Below are 23982 nucleotides of genomic sequence, written 5' to 3'. Positions count from 1 at the left end.
CCAGGCTGAGCCTGAGAATTTCTCTTTCTATTTCTTTTCGGCATTTCGCATACAGCGAGGGCAGCACAACATTGGAAAAATGGTTGCGTGAGGGAATGCTATATCTTTTATCAAGTGTTGCGATCATTTTGTTAAACCCCTCACTGCTCACGGTGGTTATTGGACACATATCCTTGGCTATATGGTACGTGATCGCCTCTGTTATTTCCCGGTGTCTTTGCGAGCTAGGCAGATATGGTATTGCGTTGAACAATGTCCCTGATATTGTTGTCTGTGTTGTGGATGGTTGGTAATTTTTTGTTGTTGCTGTTTGTGCCTTCAGTCGTTGAAATTCTTGATAGTGTACTTTGTGGTGGCTTTTAAGGTGGTTGATGAGGTTTGTTGTGTTACCTTGGGACGTTTGGACGGAACAGGAGCAAAGTTTGCACAATACTCGTACCTGATCAACATCACATTCCTCGAAATCGAAATAGTTCCAGACAACGGAGTATGACCCCTTTTTAGGAACTAACGATCGCACTTCTGCACCTTCCTCACGTTGCTCCGCCATCATATGTTTATTCTGACTGACTGTTATTGCTGCTATTGACTTCTACTGCTTCAGAAAGCGCTTGCAATCTAGACGCAGTAACGTCATAGTGACGTAGTCCAATCCGTAAACTCAGCCCATAAAAAACAGTTTGGTCTTTATACTGTAAAATCGCGACGATATTTATTAACTGATCGTGGGTCATAAATATCGTTATCATGAGAAAAAAAAGATTAATCATGCAGCCCTAGGTGGGGTGAAGCCATGCGAAGCATCAACACATTTGAAGCAATTGTGTCGGAAATCGTATCGAAGCTTCGAAGTATTTGACACTCACCTTTCTCGTGACACCTCCTGGCCATTTTCATTAACGTTACAGAAACTTATGATACACTTCAATGATGTCTGTTAAAAGTCGTATTGCTTTTATTTTTTCGTAGCTACAGACTGACAACGAAGAGAAGGGTTCGTCAGCAGCTTCTAGTGTCTGATGTCTAAAAAATATAAATATAACTAACGCCGACAGGCAGAATGCACTATACGATAGCAAGAGTTAAAGAAAATAAGACGCCTCACCTCATGCATTCCCGGCTCTTTCAATTAGTATTTACTTTTGCACTTTATCATTATAATCGCTCCTGTTATTAGTATTATAATTAACCCTGATCTTTTCTTGAGATCACATTTAATAGCCTTAAATGTTTTGTTTGGTCTGTCTTAATTAAAACGGAGTAGACAGAATATAAAGGTTTATCCCTGTACTTTGCCATGATATAGGTAAGCACATTTGAGAAAGAAAATGTGAAATCCTTAAATCACAGATGTCATTATTCGATCAAGTATTAAAATCTGTAGTGATTTGAAAGGTCGACACAGTGTCGAAACCTTAGTATAGAACGGCCCATCACTACCTGTGAGTCACGTAGAGTTTTCATTGTTGTTTGCGATTCTGGCCGATTTTCGCGTACTGAGTTGTTTGGGAGTCACAGTTGAGAAACAGTTTTTTAATGTCTTTTAAGCACAGGGGAAAAAATGAACATGTGGCCCGGTGCATTGTTTAACTGCCTTGTGGCCGTGTAGTAGTACGGCTGGTTTGCAGTAAGGAGACAGTGGAAGATTGTGGGTTCACTTCCCGGTTCGTCCCTGTGTGGATAGCAAATTATCCGCGACAAACAAACTGTTTTACACGCTGCAAACCAATCCGCGCCGCTTTTTCAATGTTTTTTAATCCTTTGAGTTGCTAATTAACTAACTAACACCCACCCACTCAGCTTGTGTGAAAAAAATGCGCCCGTTCTTTCATCATTTTGTTGCAGCCTATCAAAGACTTGGTGATCATGTTTTGTAGACTCAATATATATTGGCTTTTCACTCAGCGCGAGGGCGCGCATTCATCTCGGATTATTACATCTTGCTAGACTAATCTGCTACACGGCTGCGTTTGAAAAACCGACTTATGCCGGATGACTTTCACCGGCATTAATGATTAGGAATCTGGTTGGAACAAAACCCTGCAGCCACAGGGGTTCACCAGGACCGAGTTTGGCAAACACTGCTGAACAGAGACGAAACCGACTCAGGTGAGGAGTGGGGGCGGGCAAAGTAGTTGGAGCTATTGATTATTCAGTGTTGTTTGCCTGGGTGTCTGATCTGCTCAACAGGATTATAAATAAAAGGAAAACAATGTGAAGGCAATGTGACAGGTGATCCTGTGGTATAGAGGGTCCACAGCTCCCCTTCAAAAGCTCATTTTTAAATAAATAATCATCGCACTCACAGTGTAGACTCGTGCTTCGGGCATTTCTCCCCTGTGTAGTGGGTGAGCGAGTGAGGAGAGAGAGAGAAAGCCGGTACGTTAGAGTGAGCGAGAGCAGGCTCGAAGGCAATGTGTTCCTGTGGTATACGGGTCCATAGCTCACATTCAAAAGGCCATTTTTAATCAGGTGACTGACAGTAGTGGAGTCAGGCACAGAGAAGGTCCGCTGCAGAGAGAGCGTCTCGACTGTTGCAGGGCCGCTGTTGCAGGGCCTGAAGCAGGTGAGACGCTAATGAAAAAGAGGCACAGGGCTTATTGATTTTTAAAGACTGCTTCCTTCATTGTGTTTTAATTTCAGTTTTAAAGGATTGCGCGGCTCTCTCTTGCGCTGCCTGTGTGTGCCTCTGTCTCTCTGTGGCGCTGCCTCTGTGTGTGTGGGTGGCTCTCTCTCACGCGCTGCCTGTGTATGCGCTTGTCTCTCTCTCTCTGGCGTTGCCTCTGTGTGTGTGCGCGTCTCTCTCTCGCACGCTGCCTGTGTATGCCTCTGTCTCTCTCTGGCGTTGCCTCTCTGTGTGTGTGTGTGTGTGTGTGTGTGTGTGTGTGCGCGCGCACGGCTCTCTCTCTCGCGCTGCCTCTGTGTGAACCAAGATTCCACTGAGGTTGACTAATGAAAAGTCAACGTAGCTCAGAGCTGCAAGTGGAATGTGGCACAGACAAACAGAAATGACGGCATGTTTTTCGAGGCGTCGCGTCCGAGTTGGTGGGCGTGACTGTGATTTTTTCGTCGTATCCAATGGTCTAAGAGTTGGTGGGCGTGGCTCCTTCCTGCGTGCGCCATTGGCGTCTTACTTGTCGGCGGTTTAGTGAATCCACGCCCCTTCCGGCGTGCTTTCCATGGTCGGCTACTTGTCTCCTGGCTTAGTGAATTATATATATATAGATACACATAGGAACTATTCATTTATTTTCAGTTAAGTCATCTGCAGCAAACCTTTATAAATGAGGGTTTCTCCTTTTTAGATAGTGCAAACTGTTTCTTCTTCATTGAGGTTTTCTCTTGGAGAGCTTTTTTCATTTCATTGAAAATTAAAGCAGCAGCTGCCAAAATATGTAGCTTTCTTATTAATTTTTCAACATTGTGTAAAATAACTTTATAAAGTAACATAAAAGGTTTAAATACTGGTTATCCTTTTACACTAAAATATTACTAAAGAGATACAAAAAAAGTAAAATGCATATGTTGTTTTTCTTTAAGGATATTAAATATTACTGAAGAAAGAAAAAAAAACTAAAACAGCTATGTGGGGCTATGCATACGAACTTAAAAGGTTTAAATAAAACAGAAATATATACCTTTTATTTTTACTTCCTTAACTTGTGGAGGGTGTATCCTGTAGCAAAGCCCTAACTTTTTTCGTGAAAGCCCTTTTCAGTCAATAAGTCTTAAAAAGAGGTGTAAAGATATTGACAATAAGCTACGCAAACCCACCAAGACATGCAATCGTTTAAATCAAGGCGCGAGTCGAAAAACACCATCCCATACTATTAGTTAACGATTAACACATTTCTATATGTATTGTAAGCATACAATACAACTGATAATATGTTGCTCTTATTTATCTGGTGTACCGACATTTTTGCTTGTTTAACGGCTGAAATCCAACGTGGTTTGTGCCCTTCAGAATGAAAACAGTTTGCATTTATCTTTTTAATAAAAGGCGAGCTTTTAAGCCTGAGAAATCACTCCGTAAATGCAAACGTTTAATTGCACATGTGTTAATATGTATGCTTACACAGTATTAAAAGACACTCAACAATTAACGTCATTTACCTTCGTTCCCGCGTTTGACTCGTGCTGTAAATCTCTTCCTTGTTTTCAGTTCACGTGATTACGTAGGAGGCGTGATGACGCGATACGTGACTCCGCCTCCTCCATTAGAGTATATGGACAAAAAACAGGTTCTAGTTATGACCATTACGTGTAGAATTTCGAAATGAAACCTGCCTAATTTTTGTAAGTAAGCTGTAAGGAATGAACCTGCCAAATTTCAGCCTTCTCCCTGAGTGAGTGAGTGAGTGAGTGAGTGAGTGAGTGAGTGAGTGAGTGAGTGAGTGAGTGAGTGAGTGAGTGAGTCAGTCAGTCAGTCAGTCAGTCAGTCAGTCAGTCAGTCAGTCAGTCAGTCAGTGAGGGCTTTGCCTTTTATTAGTATAGATAATAACTCCAGATCTGAAATCCTATACAATAAGTACCACTCAATAAGAACGTAACATGCCAAACCCTTCATTTTTTTAACAATTGAAGATGCATCATTCCCTCTTGACACATGCATGATATGTATAGTGATCAACTATAACCAGTGATCACACTTACTTTAAACTACTTGGTTCTCTCTGGAATGTAATGTACTGGTTAGATCTACTTCCTTACAACTCCAAGGATCTTCACTTGATTCTGTTCATTGCACTGTTTGTGCAAAGTTTGTATCTTTCCCGCATTTTCAGATATCACTTATCCATTATTCCAGTTTTCTCTTGCATCCTAAAAAGATGACTCTTGAGTTAACAAGCAACACTAAATTGGCTCTTTACGAATGAGCTGGCATGGGCAGAACAGTTTCACAAAATTATGTTAAGTATGACCTGCAACAAAACTCATCCATTTGCTAATAAGTACAGTGGAACCTCGGGTTACGAACGTCTCGGACCACGTACAAATCGGGTTACGACCAAAAAGTTTGCCAAACTTTTGCATCTGTTCATGACCACACACTTGGGTGACGAACAAGCTAGTTTCCCTTCCGGTTCGTACACGCCGATGATTTCCACACGTGTTCAGTCTCTCCCTGTGCATTCACTGTGAACTCTTTGTGCTCTATTTCGTTTCCCTTCCGGTTCGTACGCACCGGTGATTTACGCACGTGTTCAGTCTCTCCCTGTACAGTACATTGCTCTCGGTCAGACATGCATCGCGCAGAGGGACTTTGTGGTATAGCGGGTCCACAGCTCACGTCAAGAGGCCAGTTTTAAATAAATAATCACTGCGCTTGCAGCTTAGCAAGGAGGCGTGGTGGTTCAGTGGCTGAAGCATTCCCTGGGGAATTCGTGGTGTGGGCATTTCTCACCTAAGTGCACAGGTGGGAAACCGTCCACATCTGTAATTGGTCCCAGGGCTGCTGAATGCTACAGCTGCCACGTCCTCTTCATAAATAGAAGTGCAAGGTGGCTAAAGGGAGGAAAAAGAAAAGAAAGGTGGAGGTTGCGGAGTTAGGAAGTAAGCAGGAAGCAGTGTGGAAGCAACCGGTGTGCGCAAGCGAATAAGTGCTCGGTGTTTGGCCGACACTCGGTGGGGCAGAATGAAGCGGTCGTTCCAGCTGAGCAATCAAGGTGCTGGAGTGACCAGAAGAAGGATGGCTGGCCGCATAAGGCCAAGAAGGCAGCGGGAGTCGTGAGGCGTGGGCGGTGAATTCTCTGACATTTCTCTGATTCCCGAAGCCAGGGATCGGGAGGCCTCCAGACCAGAAGGAAGAAGGAAGGAAAGCTGCAGGTAGAGTGGCTCCCTGTTGCGAAGCCTGGATAGGGAGAAGCAGGGGGGTCACCAGTTAAAGAATGCACCGGGCTTGTTTTTAAAGAGACTGCTTCCAGCATTGTTTTAACCTCGTTGTATTTAATGAAGACTTTTTTCTATTGGATTTTAACCTCCACTTCACTTCTGTTTTTACGGTATTATTTATTGAAGGATTCTGAAAGCACTGCACTTTATTTAATTTGGACTTTGTTTTTGATTGTTGTTTTGTTGATTTTCATAAAAGCACTTGGCACTTTTTGCACCATCCCCTTGCTCCATTGTAGTGCCTCACTGTCGTGCTCATCGGTAACATTACCAACGGTGACGGGTTTAAGGGCTCCCGGAAGCGAGATGGAAGCATGCAGCGAACCCGCATCGTCACAGACTTTACCTCAAAACTGTAATTTCCTCTCCACCCAGTTCCTCCTCACTTCCTTCATGCCAGAACTCAACTCATGCAAGGTTAGTTTTCTTGGTTGTTTATGGTTAGTTTTTGTATAAACTAAGGATTTTTCAAATTTTCATTTTTTTTTCCCTGTGCTTAAAACTCATTAAAAAAAAGTGTTTACAGCGAGCATTTCATAAGGCTGTAGAGTGAACTCTTGCAATGTTAGTTTTCTCTGTTCAAGGTTTTCTCAGTGTTATGCAATGTTTTTACATTTAATTTACTATTACACTGTACATTCTATGGTATAATTAACTATTTTTGTGCTTACAAATCTTTAAAAAAAAATATATTTACATACAGTTCGTATGGTCCAGAACGGACTAATTATTTACATACAATCCTATGGGGGAAATTACTTCGGGTCACGACCAAATCGTGTTGCGACCAGAGTTTTGGAACGAATTATGGTCGTGACCCAAGGTTCCACTGTATGTGAAATGTAAAAAGAGACAACACCTCTACATACTCTTTGTAACACTCTTGTATTACAGTGTCCAGAATGTTTGGTAGTAAGGTCAAGACCATAGAAAACTGATCAAAGAGTTCTTTACAACTTTAATAGCCTATTGCATGCTACGATTAATAGGAAAATGTAAATGAAACAATTCAAAAAATACAAAAAAGATCAAGACATATAATTAACTAAAACAGGAATCTACACACTTCATGGTGCAATAAGTAAAATTTAATAAAGAACCAATATATTGCTCTACCATACCATAACAAAATAATCTTTTATTAGTAAAAAAAAAAACTTCTTAAATATCAGCTAAATGAATAAACAACTGTTAAAAACTTCCTTGCTGTAATCTACTTGTCAAAAAGCTTCTATCTATCATTTTCTCAAAATGATGTGTGGTTTGTAGAATAAGTGTCACAACATGGGGGAGATTGACATTTAGGCTTTGGGCCCAGATGGACCATAAAAAATTGCTTTTTTTTAATGTCAAAACTGTTCTGCTACATATTTACATCATCCATCCATCCATCCATTTTCCAACCCGCTGAATCCGAACACAGGGTCACGGGGGTCTGCTGGAGCCAATCCCAGCCAACACAGGGCACAAGGCAGGAAACAATCCTGGGCAGGGTGCCAACCCACCGCAGTATTTACATCATATCCTGTGTCATACATTGTATGTAATATAAAATTACAATATAATCTAAATTTCACTTACATGTTTCAAACTTTGAAATTATGAAAATGTATTAACTGAAATGACAAAAAATGTTTTTAAGTTTGTCTGCTTATTATACTAGAGGCAAAATAAACACCTAATTTTTTAAACAAGTTAGAAAATGCATGCATAGAATACCATTCAAGGTATATTAGGAAAGGGTTCACTTTTCTGAAAGACATGCAGGTTAGGTGGATTAGCAATGCTAAATTGGCTGCTGATGTGTGCATGTGCATGTGTGCTCACCCTGCAATAGACGGGAGTCCTGTCCAGGGATTGTTCCTGCCATACAACCTATGCCTGCTGATTTAGGTTCCAGACTCCCTGGAACCCTTCTTTGGAGTATTTTTTATTTGCTTCATCAAAGACACATTTTTATTTATATCACAATGGTGTGTGTGATATGAGCACAATCGCACACCTCTGTGGATGTTGAAACAGCTCAAACTGACTACTGAGAATTTGTTTGCCGGCATGAGTGACTACTGACATGAAAAAGAGGAAAATACTATATACAGAATATACAAGCTCAACTGACCTCTCTCAAGCTAAATTTGAAACAGTAGGCTAATCCATAACTGAAGTCATACAGAATTATTCTGTTTAAAGGACAAACTGCTAAGTGAGAATTTTTTAGGGTAGGACGGATTTAATTATCATATTTGTTGATTAAATAACATATTTGCATTAGCTGTGGCCTCAAAAAAAAATGAGAATAAATTTCCCTTCTTCACAGATTCATTTTAGTAACATATTGCATCCATGGCACCCCATTACACTCCATCCATGGGTCAGAATATACAGAGTTACAAACATCACTAAACACATGTGATATACAGCAATGAAAAGACTTGATAAAATAAGGTATGGTTCCCTTACCCGTTCATTCAGAGAGGTATCAAGTGAATTCTGATATCAGGTTCAGAACATCCTGATAGCAGTGTGATAAAAGGTTTTGCTTATAGAATACGTTAATTCTATTTTGGATTTATAATAGGAAGAACTAAATGTTTGTTATAGGCTTGTTGGGGAAAAAACAACAATAAACATTTAGACACAAAAAAACTGATAATTACCACAATACAGTAATACAATTTAATAAACAAACTCAACAGTTTAATGCATACTACTTACAAGTGTGAAGACACTCGGTCACTGTGGTCGGCTTGATAAGGTATCCCTTACAGATGTAACAGGTGATGTAGTGGTTAAAATCTCTGACCAAATGTTTCCTCTGAGTGGCCATGTCTAGCCTTAATAAGACCAGTAGACCCTTCAGGTTGGAAGATGATTTGACTAGTGTGACAGAGAATCACAGAAACTGCTGTGCTACAGTAGGTAGCCAGGGTATTCCCAGCATTAGCCTCATGTCAATGAAGTCTTCATCTAGTAAGTAATGCATTCTTCAAAACAGAAGGTCAAAAAATCTGTAGAAGGCTACCTGAAAGTAAAAATAAACAAATAAATGAAGAAATAAACTAATCTGTATCAGTATATATTTTGAGAAACTCCTTATATAAAACATACACGTTATTTTAACATACTTATTTTCTCAAATACCTAAATATGAAATCAGGTGCTATTTTTCTTGAATATAATACAGTGATCCCTCGCTATATCGCGCTTCGCCTTTCGCGGCTTCACTCTATCACGGATTTTATATGTAAGCATATTTAAATATATATCGTGGATTTTTTGCTGGTTTGCGGATTTCTGAGGACAATGGGTCTTTTAATTTCTGGTACATGCTTCCTCAGTTGGTTTGCCCAGTTGATTTCATACAAGGGACGCTATTGGCAGATGGCTGAGAAGCTACCCAACTTACTTTTCTCTCTCTCTCTCTCTTGCGCTGACTTTCTCTGATCCTGACGTAGGGGGTGTGAGCAGGGGGGCTGTTCGCACACCTAGACGATACGGACGCTAGTCTAAAAATGCTGAAAGATTATCTTCACGTTGCTATCTTCTGTGCAGCTGCTTCCTGAAGCGACATGCTGCATGGTGCTTCGCATACTTAAAAGCTCGAAGGGCACGTATTGATTTTTGACTGTTTGTTTTTCTCTGTCTCTCGCTCTCTCTCTCTCTCTCCCTGCTCCTGACGGAGGGGGTGTGAGCTGTCGCCTTCAACAGCTTTGTACCGGCAGTGCTTCGCATACTTAAAAGCCAAACAGCCCTATTGATTTGTTTGCTTTCCTCTGTCTTTCTGACAGTCTGTGCTCCTGACGCGCACTCCTTTGAAGAGGAAGATATGTTTGCATTCTTTTAATTGTGAGACAGAACTGTCATCTCTGTCTTGTCATGGAGAACAGTTTAAACTTTTGAAAAAGAGACAAATGTTTGTTTGCAGTGTTTGAATAACGTTCCTGTCTCTCTACAACCTCCTGTGTTTCTGCGCAAATCTGTGACCCAAGCATGACAATATAAAAATAACCATATAAACATATGGTTTCTACGTCGCGGATTTTCTTATTTCGTGGGTGGCTCTGGAACGCAACCCCCGCGATGGAGGAGGGATTACTGTATATGCAAACTAAATTATAGTTTTATACTATGGACTTTACTGCATTGTACCACAAGCAATCTTAAAGTAATAAAAAAGGAAAATAATACTTAAAACTATTGTTTTAAAGAAGTTGTGTCTTCAAACATTCCAGGATTTAACACAAGATTTTCAACATTAAAAATACTTCCAGTTTCATTTTTACTTTCTTCCTTGAGACTTTACAAGTTGTAAACAATGTCAAAAATCATCCTATCCAAAACATAAGTCAGATTCAAAAATGATTTCTGTATGATTTATTTTTTATCTATACAATCTTTCTGGTGTATTTTGATATTGTTATTATTGCTAAAATATCAGATTCTCATAATTCAGACTCAAAACTGAATTTTTATAGACAAATATTTTTTCTTTGAGATGTCTTTTTCTTAAAAAAGAGTTCTAACATGACAAAGGATATTAGTGATAGCAGAATATATGACAACTTTGTGTTAGCGCCTGTTACCTAATTGTAATCTTGAAATACCTCTAACCTAACACTGAACAACTGAACAAGTACGACCAACCATGCAGTCATAGGTCAGTCAGAAATTTCCTATAGTAAATGCAATACATTGGGCAGTACAGTGGCTCACAAAGGTGCATCATGTTCCTGGAGACTGGCTTCAAATATTGGCCTGGTCATTGTAAAGAATTTTTCTCCAGGTACTCTAGTTTTCAACCCAAAGATGTGTATATTAGGTTGATCGGTTACTCTAAGTTTCTGTAAATGTGAGTGTACATCACTGTGTGAATACCACCATCAAAAAATTTGATTATAGTCCAGGGCTTTTTAATACAATTCTGCTGAACTACAACCATTTATCAAGTAATCAATTTTTATTTTATATTGTGCAAACAGCAGAACACAACACCACTGGGCAAAGTACAAATCCAGCAAGTATAATTAAATGCAACAAGTTAAACTACAAGATCATTTTCTGTATTAGAAATTACAAGGAAAAAAACATGTAAGCACATACATAAATAAAAATGTAACTATATCACATACTGTATCTGCTTTTACACTGCCTTAATTTACAGGAAAATGAAAGAGGAAATGAGTTTGACTATTGGCATTTCTAACAAAGCCCACACTTATTGAATATCTAAAGTTCATTGAAACTTAGAAAAATAATTTTAATTTATACTTTTCAAACTAAAAACATATTTATGTGCAAAAAAGGCTGTATTTGTATTTGCTTTATGGCACACTGATTCCAAACTAAAGTATGAATCACATACTGAAACAAGTTTACTTATGGCAATTCCTATAAACATGTCAGTCCAACAAAGAATGAACCAAATACTACACAATGCTTTCCATGAAATACTTATTTCAAGGATGTCACACATATTGTGTTTATTATTAACTTAATTCTGAAATTCACAGTAACTCAGCATGATCACAACTGTTTGAACAAGTTCCAGGGTATTCCTGTCTTTATAGTTGAATTACGATAACAATACAGTGAAAACAGGGTACTTCTGAGTAAGACCTAGTACTTTAAACAACATTAAATGTAGCATCTACCGCTCTTCACTAGTTTGCTGCCTGTCTAAGCAAAACTACTAATAAAAACATAACTTCAGAATACAGCAGTGCCAGTCAATTACTTTGTGCCCCATAACACAGGGATGGTCTCTGGTCCTTATGATAATGGGCTAAAGCAAGCATGTTTCATGATTGGTGGATATTCTAGTAGCAAAGTTTAAGGGGCTTCGTATGTCAAGATTTGAAGTACACACATTTTTTAATTTGAGTTCCAGGGCCAAAAAAGGAATGCAAGTAAAAAACCTAACAACTGAGATAATAATATTACAATACTATATAGTATAGTAGTCTGTGGTTTCTACTTATATGGAATGACTAATAACAATAAAAGAAACATAAAAAGTTTACAAAAACATCCTTTCATGGACGCTGGTCACCCTTATTGGTAAGAATAAATTCTCAGTTATGATTAGATGGCCTAAAACTCTTATGCTGTACTCAACAAGCTGTACATCAATCAACACTTCAAACAGGTTAACTGACAAACTTAAAAGTTACTGTATTTTTCTCAAAGGCATTTAATTGATTGAAATGTCCGCAGCCTCCATAGTACATGCTTAAATGAACCAGTAACTGCAGAAAAGAGAAAACAAATTGGTGTCTATGGCTTTTTCTTTTGGAGAACTGAACTTACGGGGGTTTTCATGCGTGATAAGCAACTAGTCAAACTATCATGATAAGAAGGATCTATCTTGACAAATAGTGCTTAACACACCTGTGAAAAAACAGAATTGCATTTCTTCAGGTTCAGCCAATATAACCCAACTATAATTCACTGCTTGATTTAATAGAACTGTGAATTAAATTTAAATATTTGCAATCACCTACAATTTACAAAATATTACTTCACTTGATGACAGACTACTCTTGATAATTTTTTAAATGGATGTACTATGCATGTGTTGATTTTTGTGTTGGACAGGGAAATGTGTCTCTAGTTTGGGGTTATTTTTTTTTTTTTTACAAAAGACACTGGTCAGGCTTTTGGTAAATTAAAACCGATGGCATCTACTCATAACCACTATACATTGGTATTGACATTTGTGATATGATGATGTTCAGCAGCACATTTGTTTTTCAAAGCAGTGTGGTTTTCACATTATGGAAAAAATAAATATATAAATAAAAAGTATTTTTTAAAGCACAGAGGAATCATTCCTTCAAAATGGTGTTATGCCATTCCTGGGGCTAGAAAGCCATGTCTCTCTCACAGTCACGAAACTGGTACACTGTTAACTTTTAAGAATTCTCCACTAACGCAATCCTAATTTTTACAAATTTTTCAAACAGAAAAATGTGGCCAATGTCAGTTAACTGTTAAAAGATGTATTGCCCCGGAGTACACCAATGCCATGCCTCCTTGTCTGTTGAGGATCAAAAGTCAAGTATGTACACTGTTGTAAAGTAGCCAAGAAGTTTGTAGACCTTTAATTTTATTGGAATGTGGAGTCTGCAGACCTTTAATTTCTGCAGGATTTTGAGCAGAATGAAACCAAGTCTATAGTTGGTTCCTGCCTTGTGCTTAGGTCTTCTGTAGAAATTCTGACTCACCAAGACAAATAAGTGAATTATGTAGTTTTCATGAATGGTTTTCATGAATGGATGGGAGGAGTTTTATTTATTGTGTTAAAAGATTCACCTTGAAGCTCTATTTAGATTTTTTCACCCTGTTCTATTACTATATATCCACTTTAACTGCTCTATCTGTCCTAGAGTTACATCACTCAGGTTGACACTTGCTGGTTACAAATCAGTTGGGTATACACCAAAGTTCTTCATGATATATACAACTGTAAAGCATTTTATTAATGTATTATATATGTGTTTACTTCTAATATTGTATTATTATCTATTGTAAAATATTAGTATATTATCCATTTTTATCATGGAGAATCCACTGAACAGTATCATCTCCAGACAGAGGAGCAGCTTCAGCGACAGACTGCTGTCAATGTCCTGCTCCACTGACAGACTGAGGGGATCGTTCCTCCACCACACTATGCGGCTCTTCAATTCCACCCGGGGGGGGGGGGGGGGGGTTAAACGTTAACATTATACAAAGATATTAATATTGTCTGTCTGTATACCTGCATTGTTCTCACTCTTTAATATTTTTCTTTTATCAGTATGCTGCTGCTGCTGGAGTACAGTCTGAGACTTTCCCCTTGGGATTAATAAAGTATCTATTTTTAAAACAAGTATTAACAATCGCTGTAAAGTGCCCTGTCATAATGTCTACTTTTAATTCTATTATACAAAAGATTTTTTGATTAGTATTGTTTATTTATACTGTGTAAATTACAAATAACTACTGTAATGCCTTGGAATCAAACTATATTAAAGTAACCGGCAGAAAAGTTAGGACTGTCTAGATTTGCACTCGTTTTGCAATTTTCTTTATGTTTAAGCAGTTGTTAACATGTACTACGGAGACTAAAAAATAAACATATGCCATTTAATACGCCCTGGTAAGTAAAAAATTTCACTCGTCATTTTCGGATCAAATGTTGAGAAATTAAGCATTTCAAACTGAAAAGTAACATTCCAACTTAAAAGTTCACAAATCCCTCCAAAGGATTTACAAAATTCAACATAATATATTCACCGATAAATTCGACTTCCACAAACTAGCACAAAAATGACTGGTAAAGTAAAATTACAAGCCAAAGGACTATGACCTCCAGCAGTAATAAAAGGAAACTGTGGCGTATGATAATTACTATTAGTAAGCATCTTAAGGCCGTTTTGTGTAAGTCCTCAGGACACGGAAACTTTGAAAGCAATACACTAACACAATTACCTATTGTTTGGAGCTGAATTCGAAGATATGTTCAACTTCCGTTAGATACGGCTGCCCCCTCCCCTAAAAGGACAAAGGACAAGGACCCAAAAGTGCAACTCGGCCCCCCACACCGCCACATCCCCAGGACCTACTGACCCGACGGTAACCCGACATGCTCCTTGTGGGCGTCTGCGTTAGTGCGCAGGTGTGCTGCCGTACAGTGGCCCATTCGCGTAATTTCTTCCTCAATACACCTGCACCTGCACTATTCGCGACAGTCAAAGCGGGCACACATCGATCTATGTATTTCCCGTGTTTCAATGTTTATGCAAGCTGTCATTAGAGTGTTAGCGTGCAATCGACGTTAACTAACACGCGTTGAACGTGTGCTTGTTTAAAACATGTACGCATTATACGTATTACCGAAATGTCTCTTTCATACACAAATATATGTAAGGAAGCGACATCGAGAGTCATCTTCGCGAATTTTGTGTCACACGTTGTATGCGTTCCCTTTGCCCGTGAGTTGGTCATGCATGGGATTGCTAGAAAAATCCTCAATACGCAGCAAAGAAATTCTCGGCTTGCTTCGCTTTCTACTGTTAAACTGTGAATGTACTGTTATCTGTCCCCTCATCACCAGGAAGCCACAAGCGTCACAATGTGCGTCAGCTTATTTAAACCAGGTTATAGCACTAAAAAAACGCCTCGAAATGATCAGTTGCCTCAACCACGTTAAACGCGAACCACATACGAATCCGTACGACACACGCGAGATCTGGTAGAAAATCGATGGAAAAAGTACCACTTTCCAAACAGATGGGGGTCTGTAGTTTCTCTATGGGTTACTTTCAGGCAGCTCGCCCTCCCTCTCTCTCTCGCTCGCTCGCTCTCTCTCTCCGTAACCCCCGCGCTATCGGCTAACAAGGTCGAACTCACATGCCTGGCAACTTGATCTATATGACACATGATCGCACGTCCCAGTCCAGCATCCCCCCCTCCTCCCTGCTCCCCCCCCCAAAAAACTTTGCTACCCCCTTGAAAACGAAACACAATTTACGGCATCGGCGTGCTGGATTTATTTATTTATTTATGGAGAGGAATGTCTTTATTGATTCATTTAGGAAGTAAACCGCATCCCTTACCTTTCTTGTGTTTTTTATTTTGAAGAGGCCATGGCCGTGGGGCTCGGCTGTAAATTCACTACTGTATATTCTCAGGGTTGTTACTGTGAGTGAATGATGTTGTATTATAAAGTAGTGGAGAATACGGAACTAGCTTCACAGTGCGAGACTCATCGAGAAAGGGGCGGAGGAGTTTCCCGGCGCTTGTTTACGCATTGCTGCCTTATTCATTCCACAGCACATACTCTCTGATTGGACACAAACTAGGGCGCAGCCTTCAATTACCAACTACTACAGTAACTATATCAACAGAGGCTTCCAGAGAAAAGGCGATTGCAGGTCTAAGAACGCAGCGCTGTGCCGCTGCAACGCAGCCCTGTCACTACGCTTTAAATCCGCACGACAATGCAGGTGAAAGATCAGCGTACCGGGCGGATCGTTACATAAGCCGTTCCGTAAGCATCCAAATTTCGCCCGAGCGCTGCTCCTTCTCGAGCGGCCGCTTCTCTCGGGACTCCGCTTGGCGCGCCCCACGGGCTGCGGGCGCGTGCCTTTTCACGTGGGACGACAATACTCTGGCGTGCCGCTATGGACGAAGTTGCCGCTAACGTCATGCGGGCCAAACGCGGTACTGTGATATTTTTGTAGTGTTTTAGGAGTGGAACCCCCTACGTATGTTGTTTTTCCGTCATACGTACTATATGGAACGCGAATGATTTTCACAACCGGGAGTTGTAGTAACGGGTTATTTTTAGTCGGATATGTTTTCATAACATTCATTTTTCTGGAATTGCCTGATTATTATAGAATGATGTCTCGATGCATTAGACAAGAAAACTAATTTCAAGACAACACGTGGTTTTTTAAATATATTTTGTTCATTACCATGACTATAACTCGTACAACACATGTTCATTTTAGCTAGTTTTCCTCGTGGTTATTTAATATCAACATATTGTCATTACAGTCAACAATTAATCACAAGATAAAAGAAATTGGTAAAGCAAAGTTTAAAAAAACAAAGCATTGTATGGTAACACATATTTGATTATTCAATTTTGAAAAACTAATTTAACTATTACATATGGCTTCCAAGAACAAAATGCCAAAGGAAAGAATTACAAATATTTCAAATCCAAGATGCTGATGAGTGGAGCCACACTACACAGATGTTAGTACAGTACTACAGTTTCTTCAGTTCCCAGTTGGGTTGCTGTCTGTGTGCAGTTTGCACATCCTCCCTGAGTTTTTGTGGACTTTCCCCTGGTATTCTGGCTTTCCTCCCACATTCAAAGATATGCTTATCAGATGGACTTATATGAACAAGTGTACTTTGTGTCCTGTCTTTTCGTTCTATGTGAATTCCTGCTAGCTTCTAGTACTCCCACAACCATAAAATGGTTTAACCAGGTTTCATAGTTGATAAATGGTTAAAAACTGGCATCAAATCAATCTCAGTGCAGATTTTTTAGTACTATGAGAGGACACCCACAGGAACAGAGGAGAAATATATTAACATCATACAGGAAATTAGTTTGAAATGTGATGCATTCGCAATAAAAACACATTGAATGTCAAAGAAACCTATTTTTCAAATGTTTTTCATTGGCTAACATAGTGTTTCATGCACTCAAACTTATTAAGCAAATGATGAACTGCTAAACAATTTATTTCAGTTTCTTTTTATCTATTTTGAGGCAAGTGTACAAATATATTAAATTGTTCCATATAATGATTAAAAAACAAACCTCAGAAAATATGCAAAAATTAAAAAAATAAAGCGTGCCAGTCTTGCACAATACGATTTGTAAGCCCAATTTCAGTATGATTTTTGTAACATACAGTAAACTCAGTCTCTCTTTTTTAAATATTTAACATTGGTCTGCTCGTTGTTGGCTAGTGCTGGATTTCAACTTTATTTAATATCACAATGCAGTGCTTTGCCAGACCCAGATTCATTCAGAGTAATGAAGTCATGCTGGTATCCCCGTCTTTGTTTTAAGCATCAGGAACAATATTTGGCATTGTTGTTTGAATTTTATAAACCATATGGAATACAACACCGTAGATGGTTTAAAACAGGCCATTTCCCAAGTGAAAAACCCATTCTGACTCATTTTAGACAGTATGAACTATAAGGGAGACTCAACCTAATATATCTCTGGGAAATTTCCAGGTTTACGAATTTCACAGTATGAACATAGCTAGAAACCTACCAAAAATCTTTAGACTTTACAATTCATTAAAATAAATCATACAGACCACTGTGTCTGGCTGGTAGACTGGCAAGGCAGTTGTGACATGAGGTGTGGTACAATAAGGTTGGGAGCATTCACTGATAGCGTGTTGCTGCACCCACCATACGACAAACCCTCTGGAATGGGACCCAAGTGCAACAGATGACACCTCAGCACCACACTGGAACAGTGTGAGGTTTTTTACGGTGGCTGGAGTGCCAATCCTGCCACCAACCCCCAAGTTTTCCCCATAAGTTGGAGGACCTGCTTGCAGGGCAAGATGCAGATTAATGTCATTCCCAGGATGAAACAAAAGCAAACAAGAAATTAGCTATCTTTTGCTTTAATGATCTGTGTCACCCTGTTTGTTTTTCCAATTCTAATTTGAATGTTTGCACCATACTTTCTGCAGCTCCATTGGGCACTAAAGTCTTGTGTATTACTGCATTTAGTCTAAGGAACTCAACAAATTAAGCTGACTTAACTAGTGGACCATTGTCTGACGACCACTGTCTCTTCCAGAAAACCATTGATTGGCAGCAAAATATCAACCAATCCAGTGGTAGTAGTGGCATTCATCTTTTCAATCTTGACCCACCTAGAAAAGGCATCCACCAACACTAAAAATATCTGTCCATTTTTTTCGCAAAAAATCCAAGTGAATCCTCTGCCTGAGTCTTTCTGCCCAACTCCAAGAATGTACAGGTGCTTTCTTGCAGATTCCTATTTTCTTGACAGAATCTGCATACAGCCATCCTCTCCTCTGTCTGCCTATCCAATCCTGGCCACCAAAAACGAGTCCAGGTTAACACTTTCATTTTAACTATTCCTGAGTGTTCCCCATGTGACTTGTCCAGAAAGGTACTATGTAACAATGCTGGAATTACCACTCTCAGCCCCCAGTTTACACAATTGTTCTATGATAGATAGATAGATAGATAGATAGATAGATAGATAGATAGATAGATAGATAGATAGATAGATAGATAGATAGATAGATAGATAGATAGATAGATAGATAGATAGATAGATAGATAGATAGATAGATACTTTATTAACCCCAAGGGGAAATTCACTTACTCCAGCAGCACCTTACTGATACAAAAAACAATATTAAATTAAAGTTTGATAATAATGCAGGTAAAAACAGACAATAACTTTATATAATGTTAACGTTTACCCCCCCCGGGTGGAATTGAAGAGTCGCATAGTTTGGGGGAGGAACGTTCTCCTGAGTCTGTCAGTGGAGCAGGACAGTGTCAACAGTCTGTCGCTGAAGCTGCTCCTCTGTCTAGAGATGACACTGTTTAGTGGATGCAGTGGATTTTCCATAACTGATAGGAGCCTGCTGAGCACCCGTCGCTCTGCCACAGATGTCAAACTGTCTAGCTCCATGCCAACAATAGAGCCTGCCTTCCTCACCAGTTTGTCCAGGCGTGAGGCGTCTTTCTTCTTAATGCTGCCTCCCCAGCATACCACCACGTAGAAGAGGGCGCTCGCTACATACTGTGAGCTCTGTTCTCCTTAGAAAATAAGGCTTCAAATCATCCTCACTTAGATGCTCCGGCCACACACTCTGTGTGTATAGAATTTCACCTTCTTCAAAGTTGAATCTCTAGCTGTTACTCGAGCAATATCTGCTGCTGAAACTGGAGGACCATCTGAGAAAGACACTTTGTATTTTAAGCTTGAATTTGGACCAATCACTTTTAATGGCAGTCTTGATAATGCATCAGCATTCCCATGCTTGGCAGTTTTTTTAAATTGAATCTCATATTGATAAAATGCCAAGATTAATGTCCATTTTTGTAGTCTTGCAGCAGCTAAAGTGGGAATTGCTGATTTTGGACTTAAATGTTTGACTAGAGATTTGTGATCAGTGACTAAGTCGATTTTTGTGCCATATAGATATTCATGAAATTTTAACAGTTCAAAAGCAATAGCAAGTGCCTTCTTTTTGTTCTTTTTGATCTTGAATAATTTTGCTCGGCCTTACTGATTTTCGGAGAACAATATGCAATGGGCCTCTCTGTGCCATCTATGTACTAGTGTGCAAGAACAGCTCCCACACTATAGGGGAGCATCACAGGTTAAGGACACAGGCAAGCTTGGATCAAAATTAACCAGTTGCTGCTTGGTTTTCACAAAAGCTGAATGCACCCAGTCTGACAACAACCATTTTTGTCCCTTCTGCAGTAACTCAGTCATGGGTTTCACAAGTGTGGAAAGGTTGGGAATAAATTTTCCATAATTATGTGCCCTAAATGCTTCACTTGACTCTGAAACAGTGAGCAATTATCTGAATTAACATTAAACCCATTTTGCTTTATTCTGTTCAGCAGAGCTTCTGGATTCTTTTAAGAGCTCCTCCTGGTCAAGCCCAGTAACGAAAATGTCATCCAAATAGCAGATCACTCCTTTCAAACCATGTAAAACTGTGTCTATTATGCACAGATAAATGGAAGGGGTACAGACTATTCCATGGGGTAATTTGTTCACCTGGAACAGTCCCTTCCATGTATTAATATTTAAATTTGCATTGCTTTCCTTATCCAGTTCAGCTTGCTGATATGCTTGTGCTAAATCAATATTACTAAACTGTTAACCTGCATCCAGCCCTTCAATCAGAACCTCCAACTTGCAGGAAATCTTGGGTGTTGGTGGCACTGCTGCACTCAGGTCCTAATTTGGGATCCTCAGGTAGTTTGTCTTGTGGTGGGTGTGGCAACGCAGTGTATCAGTGCATGCTTCCAACCCCCCTCTCTCTCTTTCTCTCTCTTTACCATTATCAAGTCTCAAAAACAAATCTTGAGCATAGTGAATAGGGTAGGAATCAACATTTAGCTATGGGCTAATTGTGACCTTATAGTCCCCATAAATTCTCCCATCCAAAGGATCTGTAATAAAGACTGGCAGTGGCTAGAATGGGCCACTCTTCTCAGGTGTTCATTTTTTGTAGTTTTTTGTGATTAAAATATATTGCATTAGAAATATTTTATTAAAAAATAGGCAGTGTGATTACAAATTCTGTACATCTAATGGAACATTCTGAACATTGATTCAAAGGCATGGTCATTTTGAAAAAGCCAGTAGCTGGAAGTCATTCCTCCAAGCCTAGGATGAGAGCACTGGAGATCTCTATGCTTCATAAACCCTGAGGGCCATGGACCTTTATGGAAAGAAAGGGCAACATGGGCAAGGAGACCTGGAGTTACCTAGCTTGGATTTAAAACTACTCCAGCTTCATTAATCCAGACAACTTGGAGTTGGAAGGCTAGAATACAACAGTGGCGTAATTGCAATGAAGCAGCATGGCAAGATGTATAAAGGGCATTGTAGCTGTGTTTGTCCCAAATTACCAAAGTTCTGGAGCCTTTAGTTTCTTCATATGATGGTTCTGGCAATAGTGTGACACGTGCTCAAGTAATTCCACAGACCAAGTATCTTTCGTTTTGAAAAGTTTTAGTAAAATTCAAAGCAAAACAGTTCACACAAAAAATAAAGAAAAAAATTGATATTAAAGAAAAGAAAAGTTCTTGTTTAATGCTTATATATCTTGTTTAATTTCTGAATGTGTGTATCGCAAAAGATTTCAAACAGCTAAAATTTGTAGGATTGTCTTTACGGCTTTAGATTTCAGTCATAAGATTGGAAAGCTGATCTTGCCTTTTCTTTATGATCTTTCAGATCCTTAAGCACATTCTTTGGATTTGAATCTGTACTCAGATCACTCCATGAAACTCCACTTGAGGTCCGCTAGGACATCTTACAAATGCACAAGTAGCTGACAGCGTGTTTCCAGACAAACAGCTTCTTGGCAACAGCTATGTCACAATTGAGATGTTCCACCAACACAGACAAGTCAAGCTTCCTTATCTCAGGCAAAAGCATAAGCAATCATCCGTGATGCCTTTATATTCTATCACAATCTCGTACATCCCCTTAAATTCAGGTATGGAGACTTTGCTTTCAGTTCTGATCATGCATAGGTAGAAGAGAAGAGCACAGTATCTTCTGATCATGCATAGGTAGAAGAGAAGAACACAGTATCTTGCAGTAGTTCAGCATTTTTTTTTCCAGTTCAAAGCCTTCTAATGACAGCTTTCTGACAAAAAATATAGCTCTGTTTGTCTCAAATTATTATTAAAGTTCTGCAGCCTTTAGTTTGTTCTGGCAATAGTGTGAGATGCATGTCAAATAATTCTACAGACCAAGTATCTTCATTTTTAAAAGTTTTAGTAAAATTCAACGCAAAACAGTTCACACAAAAACTAGAGAAAAAATGATATTAAAGAAAAGAAAAGTTCTTGTTTAAGAAAAGTTCTGTTTAAGGCTAATATATTTTGTTTCATTTTTCTAAGTTTGGTCATACAGTCATACTAGTAGTAGTAGTTTAACATATAAAGCATTAAATGGCCGAGGTCCGGCTTACTTGTCTGAACTTATCATGACTTACAAACCAGAGCGCACATTAAGATCTCAAGATGCTGGTCTGCTTATGGTTCCAAGGATTAATAAAAGAACAATGGGAGGTCGAGCTTTTAGTTACAGGGCCCCTAAACTGTGGAATGGTCTGCCTGCTACTATAAGAGATGCCCCTTCGGTCTTAGCTTTTAAATCCCGGCTGAAGACTCACTACTTCAGTTTAGCATATCCTGACTAGAGCTGCTGATTAACTGTACATACTGCATCTCTGTTGTTAGTCATTAGCACTAAAACATAAGTAACATGATAGTTAGAATTGGATACTGACCCTCACCTATTCTGTTTCTCCTCTCGGTACTCAAATGTGGCACTTGGTGCCACGGCCCACCTGCCAAGTTGTTTTGCCTGCCTAAGGTAAAGTCATCCCTGATGGAGGATCGCAGGAATCGTGAGAAAGAGGGGTCCTTTCATCGGATTGGCTGGCCCAACACTGTTTCAGCCGTGGAATGGCCAAATGGGGGAGGCAGCTTGATGGATGAGGTCTCCAGGAGTCTAAAATTATCCAAATCTTATTATGTGATATCATCTACTGTTAAATTCTGCTCCGTACTTCTAAAAATAATTGATTTTTTATTTTTTATTGAGGATTTGTTCTGTTCTGTGTATTGTATTGTATTGACCCCCTTCTTTTGACACCCACTGCACGCCCAACCTACCTGGAAAGGGGTCTCTGTTTGAACTGCCTTTCCCAAGGTTTCTTCCATTTTTCCCTACTAGGTTTTTTTGGGAGTTTTTCCTTGTCTTCTTAGAGAGTCAAGGCTGGGGGGCTGTCAAGAGGCAGGGCCTGTTAAAGCCCATTGCGGCACTTCCTGTGTGATTTTGGGCTACAAAAATAAACTGTATTGTATTGTAGTGTTATTAGTCCTAATATTTTGTAATCAATTCATGTTAATAAATATCTGTTTGTTTAATGGTGTGCTGTTATTTCTGTTAATATCTAATGTTTATGAATCTGTGACTCTAAACCTAGTGGTACTTAGGTGTGCTTATGTTCTACAGCTCCAAAGTGTATTGTGATAAGAGTAAAGAGTTCATACATCATTGTCAAAACAAATGTCTCTAAAGAACCAGATACCTAATGATACTTGTGATTTGGATCCTATATAGGATAAAAAGATCTAAAATACATGATTGTCATGCTTTGAAGCAGCAAGGAAGAACATCTTTGCCTTGAAGTACATTGGTTCCATATATTGAGCAAGTAGTGCAGAGCCGGACTGCTAGTAAACGGAAGATAGTAACTGATGACTGGGGCACAAAGCAAGGCATATACAGAGAAACTTGAAAAAGATTTCCTTTCCTAGGGTAACTGAGAAGATGTAGTTCCATTAACTTCTAATTCCTTCCACAGTTTCAAAGTATGAATAATCATAAGTCAATAGTTAAACAGAAAATTTGGCAAATGCTATGCGAAATTATTGCAAATTTAGCCTCATCTGTTGTATATTTAAAATCCGAAGCATTTACTTAAATCAAGTAATAATTTTAGTAAAAGAATTGTGTCAACTTTTTTGCAGGACCATAACTTGAAATTCTTCAATGAATTTGATAGGGTGCAATTCACACAATGATATTAGGTAACCAACCATAAAGTAAAATAAAATGATAAAATGTAAATAGGCATACAGTAACACAGTTCATTTAAACCAAGTTCCAAGAGTCTGTCTTAGAAACATTTTGATTAGTGATTCAGAGCCATACCATGATGGAAAGCAGGTATATTGTAAGGCCCACTCATGCACACTATAGCACACACTGTCTTAGGATTAGTTTAGAGTTGTACAATT

General features: G+C 39.1%; 1 protein-coding gene across 3 annotated transcripts in view; it reads right to left on the bottom strand.

Annotated features, from left to right (window-relative positions):
* LOC114647005 (polycomb group RING finger protein 5-B) overlaps positions 1-16005 on the bottom strand; it is a 123580-nt gene extending 107575 nt beyond the window's left edge. The window contains exons 1-2 of one of the 3 annotated variants that reach the window (XM_051923098.1): positions 15902-16005; positions 8611-8917 (exon numbers count right to left, since the gene is read on the bottom strand). In XM_051923098.1, the coding sequence (XP_051779058.1) occupies positions 8611-8722 (112 nt within the window). In that variant the 5' untranslated portion in view covers positions 8723-8917; positions 15902-16005. Of the gene's footprint in view, positions 1-8610; positions 8918-15154; positions 15282-15494; positions 15873-15901 lie in introns of those variants that run through there. The other 2 variants (XM_028795459.2, XM_028795460.2) reach the window with 2 other exon arrangements.
* Positions 16006-23982: the final 7977 nt, after the last annotated feature.

Source organism: Erpetoichthys calabaricus, chromosome 2 (genome assembly GCF_900747795.2).
Source record: "Erpetoichthys calabaricus chromosome 2, fErpCal1.3, whole genome shotgun sequence".
NCBI classification, from domain to species: domain Eukaryota; kingdom Metazoa; phylum Chordata; class Cladistia; order Polypteriformes; family Polypteridae; genus Erpetoichthys; species Erpetoichthys calabaricus.
Note: the sequence above shows the minus strand (reverse complement) of the source record. Positions and strands in the feature narration are given on the sequence as shown.